Source organism: Oryza brachyantha, chromosome 12 (genome assembly GCF_000231095.2).
Source record: "Oryza brachyantha chromosome 12, ObraRS2, whole genome shotgun sequence".
NCBI classification, from domain to species: domain Eukaryota; kingdom Viridiplantae; phylum Streptophyta; class Magnoliopsida; order Poales; family Poaceae; genus Oryza; species Oryza brachyantha.
Genome location: NC_023174.2, coordinates 13606374 through 13615332, shown reverse-complemented (window position 1 = coordinate 13615332; position 8959 = coordinate 13606374). Strand labels below are relative to the sequence as shown.

General features: G+C 41.2%; 1 protein-coding gene across 2 annotated transcripts; it reads right to left on the bottom strand.

Moving 5' to 3' along the window:
* Positions 1–1323: 1323 nt before the first annotated feature.
* LOC102717756 (protein DEHYDRATION-INDUCED 19 homolog 4-like) lies at positions 1324–7908 on the bottom strand. Of its 2 annotated transcripts, none has more exons than XM_015843336.2 (5): positions 7673–7908; positions 7417–7571; positions 3669–3746; positions 2026–2291; positions 1324–1751 (listed from the first exon to the last, which is right to left on the bottom strand). In XM_015843336.2, exons 1-5 carry the CDS (start codon positions 7731–7733, stop codon positions 1646–1648), a joined length of 666 nt encoding a protein of 221 aa, XP_015698822.1. In that variant the 5' UTR covers positions 7734–7908; the 3' UTR covers positions 1324–1645. The 2 variants fall into 2 exon arrangements, with proteins under 2 accessions (XP_015698822.1, XP_015698823.1); XM_015843337.2 differs by having other exon boundaries at positions 7685–7908.
* Between the last annotated feature and the right edge of the window lie 1051 nt (positions 7909–8959).

Here is an 8959-nt window from a genome sequence, read left to right as displayed (position 1 = left end):
ATCTAAAAGAAAATGCAGAAAATAAAATACAATTAAAAAACCCCAAAATTAACTCTAAATTTAAAATTTTAAAATTTAAATTTTAGATTGTAAGCCTAAGCATAAGAGAAAAGACGGCGGACGCGGAAGGACATCAACGTAGGAGAGCGGCGAACTTGAGAGGATGATAGAGTGATGATTAATGTACATCTTTTGTTGTAAATGTAGCATTTGTAATCTATTGTTCTTTATACGCTTGTTACAGAATAGTATGGGAAATTTGCATAGTCAAATTTTGGGCAACAGAGAAGGGATTAGAGAGGACCTATGCACAATAAGATCGTGAACGGAAGTAGTCCAAGGGTTAAGGAAATATGTAGGTGAAAACACAAATTATGTAGAAACTTGAAATTGTTGTATAAAAGTTCCAGAAAAAAATATCAAATAAAGATCCGCACATTGATAAGGTGAGATTAATTAACCATACAAACTTTAAGAACAAACTCAAAAACATATTTGAAAATAACGAAAAGACACTACATGATTTATTTTTCTTTTTTTTTTGTTGCTTGTGTTTTCCACGGTATATTTAGGGTGAGTTAGAAGGTCATGGAAGAAGATGGTGATCATGCAAACGTGATATCTTATAAGTGAATAATTACTAAAGTATTAATTATTGTAAACTTAAAAATAAACTAAATGGTTTTTAGAAACAATTTTTAGGTAGAATTTTTTTTCTAAAAAATATATTGTTTAGTAGCTTTGGATACGTGCTCACAAAAATGACCGAGAGTCTTCACTCTTTCCAGTAGTACCGAATGCACCCTTAGCCAGGAATTGGTGGAAGTGGAAGAGGAGCATGTTTGTTCCTTCTCTCTCCTTTCATTTCTTTTCTCAATTTTTTATCCCTTAGACTTGCTACCGTTTACACATCAGACTTTTAAACTCACTTTCTCAGGGTATTGAAGTTAACAAATGTACATGCTACCAAGATGCAAAACATTTTTGCATATACTTCCCCAGGCTAGGAGGAAGCCTGTGAACAATCTGAACTTTTGTCATCTGCGTGTAAACGGTAGCAAGTCTTTTGGATGTGTAATATTGGGCAAAAGCACAGGACTTGAATTTGACTACCAAGTCTTGAGGATTTCTTTGCTTAGCAAACAAATACTATATGCTTAATGTCTCCTTGAGTTTTCCCACAGGTACATGCATGAGCATAAGAATCATGAAAAGTAGAAAAGGAGTACATGCCAACACAGAATATGTTTTCATCAATCTATGTTGGGCAGCTTTGAAAACTATGCGCTTTCTAGTAATATGAACACCACATAAACATATTTCAAATGGAATAATTACGAATAAAGAGGGTTCATTCTGGAAATCTTTTGGCATCCCAACATACATACAGCTAAGGCCACTTGGGTCTCCTGACAACAAAGGTATTCATGGTGTTACCAAGATATACATATGATCTTATTTGTGCGACACACTTGTCACATGCTAAGGAACATTCATATTCACAAATTCATCTTTCTGATCATCCTAGAACAATGTTGCCATCTTCAGATGGAAAATCATCTAGATCTCACCAACTTCCACTTGGTATTATACTGTTTGGCGGAAGCGACGGCTGCCTTCAATCAATTTTTAGAATGGAAACTCTTCACAAGATGTCATCAAACATCAGGGACAACACCAGCCCCTGCACAAATTGGCTCCTCCGAGTTTTCTCTTCCTTGACCTCAGGGAGCAAAGGTTCATCGTCAGCACTGGCAAAAAAGTACCAAAGTCAGTCCATCATCACTCTGAACATAAAATTTAATCAATGGTTAAAGGAGATATGTTTGTCCAATAATTCTACTGACAGGAATGTTTCATATATAGAACAACATCCTTCCTGAAGCTGATGACTTAATGAACTATCTTCAATTTTACAGATTTACTAACTGATGGCTATACGAATGAACCAACTGCATATAGAGCTAATACCAAAGCTTTGATGTACAGAATTAACCACATTGATTTTCAAAAAGTTTTCAGTACCTTTCCACTGGTTTCTGTTCCTTCTGTTCTAAGGAAACACTTTTCTCATCCATTTCATCCGAGAACTCTTGCTGTACGTCTTTTGGTAAATCTATGTCAGTGAAGTTGCTGACAAAAGAGGATAGTAGAGGATCAGCCTCTGTGTTTTGTGAAGCAGAACGCGTGGATCCTCCATAACGGTACTGCAGGTATTTCGCATCCTTTTTCAATGCAGCACGCGATGAAGAATGTGATCCATGTGAAACTCGACGATTTCTCCATTTACCCTGCAGATTAGTTTTGGTTGAGGGAGTTAAACAATATGTACCAGTAGTAGTTTTCATCAGAAAAAGAAATAAATGATTTATGATCTGTTTCAAGAAATGTCACTCACAGCTGAATGATTCACATAGTAGCATCTGTCACATAAATTATGATATCAGCCAAAAAAAAGAGTAGCAGATTGACAATGACCATAAACCCCAATGACATATATTATTCATTCATACTATTGATGGTACCAATTAATCAAGTACAGAAGAAGCTTTATAATCGCTACTAGGTCAGTATTTTTTTCTGCCTAAGGAACAAATTGAGCATCCTACTGCAGTTCCATCACAGAAATGTTAATCCAGAAGGCCAAAGGCCCTATTAATGCTACTATCATACAAGGCTCCAGTTAATTAATGTAGCAGTGCCAGTGGACCACTATAAAACATAGCAGAAATAGCAGGTGCTACGCATTGAGCTAGATAATGCTTTAATGTATCATATACGAGAAACAGTAGATAATGCATTAATTGGGCTTTAAGCCCACCATGAATTAAATGAAATAGCAGGAGCTATGCATTAAGCCCACCAGGTATTAAACAAAATCTGTAAATCAATCAATGACGCAATCTAATGCATAAAGATCACCATACATTAATTATGTATTAGACCTACGATGTATTAAACAAAAGTAGGAAAATCTTTAGAATCAAGATAAAATGGAGTAAACCTAACTAAACCCTCAAATTCACTTGTTCACACTAGCACCACAGTCAAAAACTCAAGAAATGGATATACTATGTACATGGTACATGTATAACCTTTTACTTCTTTGAAGATTATATACTGGACATAGTCAGATTGTGGCCTTTCAATTGATATTGCATGCTGCAAGTCAATAGTCAATGATACTAAGCTCAACAAAATTAATGAGCAAGTTGGATGCAGATGGGAGCTGCCCAAATTCCCGAAAAAAGAAAGAACTTTCAAGGGGAAAAGGACAACTCAATGGTACTCATTTTTTATAGAAATGACACTAGCCTTATATATGGCAGAAGAATCTATTTACTTCCTGAAAAGCCTCACACACCGAATAAATTCCTAATTCAGTTACTAAAAGGATCTGATGCAACGGCGTCCACAAAAAAAATGTTATTCACACCCAGTAGAAAAAAACTGACGAGGAATCAACAAATGCAACTTAAATACCTGAAGTTTGATTCATAAATAACAACCATCTGCCACATACAATTTGATGTTAACCAAAAACGAGTTGCAGATTGACAACTACCCTAGACCCTAGTGGTGTATATGCAACTCTCCCATATTATAATAGTGGAATTAATTGACTGGTGAAAAGGAAAATAGCTAATGACTGTTGGAAGGACTGGTACCTTGAAGAAACTGGGATGCTGTGAAGTGATGTGACTAACCAAGTCCATCCCGACTCCATCATAGCAAATTGGGCACACCTGCAAGAACAACAAGACAATTACATTAAAAAAATTGTATTACATAAAAACCTTTTAAGTAAAGAATAAGCTAAGGGTGCCAAAGCATTATACATAAACTTGAGATGTTGTAAGATTCACATGGGCATTCGGATGATATTGTGGCTCAAGGATCATAATATATATATATATATATATATATATATATATATATGAAAATTATATCCTACTACCAGGTGTAGCTACTCCCTGCACGTCCACGATGAAAAACATTTTCATAACTGTTTCTGCTTCCACCCAATAGAAAGTATAGACAATGTTAAATCTCATGTGAATGATATAGCTATATGTATAGAGTTTGTATTTTCTGTTAGAGGAGAGAAGAAATATGTATAGATGTGTTTCTGCATCTTAGACATGAAGGGAGTAGCTACACCTGGTAGTAGGAGAGAGGCTTCCTATATCTTAGACATGAACGTTGTGTCCATACATTCTAACCTATGTTCTCCTCAGTAGAAGAAATAGCAAGTGGTAATGCGCTATGCACTAAGCTATATAATTAAATGGGCACAACACAATTGTGCATTAAGTCTAGAACATAATAAAATTAAAATTCATAATGAAATGAGTGAAATATTATCTACTCAACTCTCATCACTTATTTACAGTACTGTCCAAAACTCAAGAGCTGCATTTGGAAATTACAAACAGAACCTTCACTCCATTAGACTTTGGACACAACTGGATTTTGGCCTTTGATTGGATATTGCACACTAGCTCCATAACACAATGAAAGATTGGGATGCAGAGCAGCAGAAGAAAGGTCACCAAACCCCGATTAAGCTATGAAAACTAACATATTTAAAAGGGGGGAAACAGCTAAATGGCATTCCTTCCGTTCCATATTATAAGTCACTTTGGGTTTATCCTAAGTTAAACTTCTTTAAATTTGACCAAGTTTATAGAAGAATATACTAGCATCCACAATACCAAATTAGTTTCATTATATTTATTTTTAGAGTATATTTATTTCGTGTTAGAAATATTGCTATATTTTTCTATCAACATGGTCAAACTTGAATAGAAATATGAAACAGAGAGAAGACTAGTTTTTCTTTTGAATAGAAATAATATTATGGCAGAAGAATCTAAATACCAAAAACATTCCATATTCCAACTAGATCCCTAACTCCATAACTAAAGCCACCCTGGCACAACTGCATTGCACGAAAACAACAAAAAAAACATTCACTTTCACCCAAATAAAACCAGAGGAATCACTAAAGCTTGCAGCTTAAATATCTGAACTCCACTCAAGATTACAAGTTTCCTTAACTGTGATAATTGTGGTAAACATTGAAAGCTATCATCAACAGATCAGCATACAATAATGTGCTAGTAGGACCACAGACAAGCGCATAGAGATAAAATCAGCAGGCCTAGGTGGTAAAAATTGGTTTGGCAGCCAAAGGGGGTAGGGTTCTGTTAAGCACATGGTTGTTAAGGCGGTAAGGCGACCTAAGGCGACCCCTCACCGCCTTACTGCCATAGCGGTAAGGCGTAAGGCGAGGCGACGCCTTAGACAGTCCCAAATTAATAAGGTGATAAACAAAATAATCTAATATGATAGCAAATCAAACATGCATTTTAACAAAAGTACATTACAGAGTACAATACCTATATACATTTCTTGTTCTTGACCACTCATGAACCCACAACATAGTAGCAGATGAAGGAGCATAGCAAATGGGATGTAGAAGAGGGGAAAGAAAGACCAAAACAGAGCAGCAAAAGAAGGATCAGAGCAGACAAAGGAGCAGAACAAAATCAATGTCAAGCAAAGGAAGGAGCAGAACAGAACCACAGGGTGGAAAGGGAGAGAAGAAACTATAGTATACCATTCAATTTTGTGCCCATGGAGGCCTAGGATGATGGTGCAATTGCAGAGGAAGGAGCAGAACAGGATCGTCGCAGACAGCAGATGGGATCGTCGCTAGGGATAGATACGTCGCCAGGGATGGATCGATTCTCTTTTCTGTTACTTTCTCCCTAATCTGGTGGGGTTTGGCACGTAGGGGCCCTTTTCACCCCAAAAATTGGTGTTTTGTTGTCCTATTGCACGCCCAAGGCCCATCTCCCCAATATTTTCGCGCCCTTTTGGCCAGATTGGCCTAAAATCGTGGCCTCACCTCCCTATGGCGTCGCCTTCAGTCGCTGTAGCGTCTCAGGACGCAATATGGACGCCATAGCGACGCCTAGGGCAAAAGGCGGACGCCATACTCAATCCTATAAGGCGGGATAGACGCCCTGACTCCTGCCAACGCCTTATCGCTATAACGACGCCATAGTGACGCTGTGGCGACGCCTTAACAACCATGGTTAAGCATCTAGGGCTCTAAGCAGGCTGCAGGCCAGGTGGACACCTCTTAGGAGATAGAACACTGGTTAAAATAGTTGGATCTTGCAATTCTTATCAACATAAAATGAAATAGTGTAACACACTAAGAAACTAATGGGAAGATCACACTCTAAGAACAAAAAACAGCCCAATTCCTCGCAAAACAAGAGCATATTAAGCTTGTTTAAGAACACAAGTCTCCTAAAGCCAACCGAGCATCTCAAATTTAATAGCCTGATACACATGTATTTGCCAAAAGCACATAAAGACTCTTGACCATTGATGATAGTATAATGATCTGTACTACACAAAATACACATTTTTGAAAAAAAATATATTATATCGTGGTTGTCATATTTGCTCGACCAAAAATACAGAAATACTATATTAGGCATCAGTAGGAACATCTAGAGTAGAATCATAAATTGTAGGGTTTCCTAAAGCTTATACAACTAACGGTAGCAATCAATGAAGCGGACACATGTGCTGTTCCTTTGGCGGCTGCCTTGCCACTCAGCACTCACTGAAGCCACCTAACTGATTTCTCCCGCAGTCCTGTGTTTAGGGCTTTAGGCATTTGGCACCGGCACAAGCGCGGCACAATCAAATTAAAGAAACTCCACCTTCACAACTGATCTATAGTAAAAACAGATCACACATACTTCATACATGACAGGAAGCAACCGCAAAACCAACAAAATGAAAACTTCGCAACTGAAATCATTGCTTGGCAACTAAAAAGTGGTTGAGTATGGATGTTATATCAGCAAGGAACCCTACATGCCCAAAAAATCCCAGCAAGTTGACCAAAATGTAACTCCACAACATAAGGCAGCCGAAACACACCAGATTAATAATGAACAGGAGCACCTTGCGCACCCAAAGAATACCTCTACAGAACTGAATTCATACCTCGATATCTAAAGGTAGATCAAGCACACCTAGTAGTATATAAAAGCATAAGCACCTTACATATCTTGACAACAGCCTTAGCTATACAAATAAAATCATCAAACACGCATAGCACGCAAGCAAAAACAACTCCAACGCCCCCAACAATCCTATCTTTCGCCACTAAATTCTTGTGCCTAGCGACTAAAATCACGCAGAAGCGCCGGCGCTCCTCGCAAACTACAAAACAAAACAATGTTAATAGCCCAAACATTTTACGCACGGCATTAATAAAGATGACCCGACGTTTTCTGCCAGAAGCAACTAAGGATCGCTACAATTTTACATCCTTTATTATTATTATTTTTTCCCCGCGCAAAAGCTTGAGATCGATGGGATTACCCCGGCCCTGTTCTCCGCCTGGTGCTCGTCCTCGATGTGGCAGCACAGCCCGAAGCCGTCGAACTCCTCGTCGCAGAACGGGCACGCCACCTCCGCCGCGCCCCTCTCCTCCTCGTCGCCGCTCCCCTCCGCGTCCTCCAGCCCAATCAACGCATCTGCCACACCCACGCAGACCCACACCCACGCACCATCAGAAAAAGGGAAGCCCCCCACCCCATCCCCACGCCCCCCACCCAAGATCGAATCTTTGGCCTACCGAAGCACGAACCGTGGAGCCTGACGTCCGCGGCGAGGCGCTCCCACGCGTCCATGTCCATGTCGTCGGCGGTGGAGGCGGAGGCGGTTCTTGACCGGGCGGGGACCCCGGGGGAGCGAACCGGGGCCGGCGAGAGGCGCGCGATAGGGCGGGGGGGTTTAGGGGGCTAGGGTTTTGCCGCAGGTGGGTGGGAGAGGTGGGAGAGATGGATGGATACCGCCGACACGGGAGGGAGGGAGGGGGAGGAAGGAGAAGGAGAGTGGGTGTGTGTGTGGTGTGTGCTGGACAAAGAAAGCTTTTTTTTGCTTAGGGAGGAAGGAGGCTCTCTTGCGAATAGACCCCTCAGTTTTTGTGAATTTTACGGCGTGTGATAATTGGCCCGGGCCCGGCCCAGGCCCAGTAGTAGTAGTAGCTCGGTCCAATTGGCCATCGTGAAGAGCATGTTCGAGAGTGAGAGAAGAGCTGCTTTCAAAGGAATAAGTTCATCGAAGGTCCTTAACTTAATTTGAGATCTCTTAATCCTAAAACCAGAAATATGTACCCTAAACTCATATAAACCGTTTAAAAAAGATACCTCAGCAGTATTTACTTAGTTTTTGATCAGTTTTGCTTACGTGGTGACGTGTGAGTCCCACATATGAGGTTTTTTTTGTTTTTTTCTTTTCTCTCACGTGTTGTGAATAATCTGAGCGACCAGGCAGGCGTAGGGCGGCAGCGGGACGGCGAATCTGCGCGAGGGCTGCTATGGCACTCGGCTCGGCTCGACAGGCTCATCGACGGCGAGGGGCTTAATTAGGCGACGAGGAATTCAAGCAACAAGGCATATCTTCTGTTCTACTCAGAGGACCAGCGCATCTACTACTTCGTGAGCAAAGGCAGAATCAATGGCAAGATCGTGAAGATCGTGCTTTGCCATTTGCCAATGAAGGGAGAGCCCGGAGAACGATCGTGCAGAATCGACCTGATAGCATGTTGGCATGGTGCTGATCAACAACGACATCAACGGCTACACGACCTTTCTCAAGGATTTCTGCTCCGGCGTGGTGCAGGTGTCCGCCGCCGACAGCAACAGCACCACGGAGTATGCCGCGTCGGGAGCGCTTGCCCGGACTGGTCATCGGCCGCCAACAAGTCGGCCATCATGACGAGAAGCATTCCAAGGCCGGAGCGTTCCGAACCGGCGTTGGCCACGTGAAGCCGACGAGGGCCGCCGACCCATCCCGCTGCCTCGTTCGCTGTACGCCGTCGCCCCCGGCCTAGCCGTCCCCTTGGGTCGTCGCCCCCGCC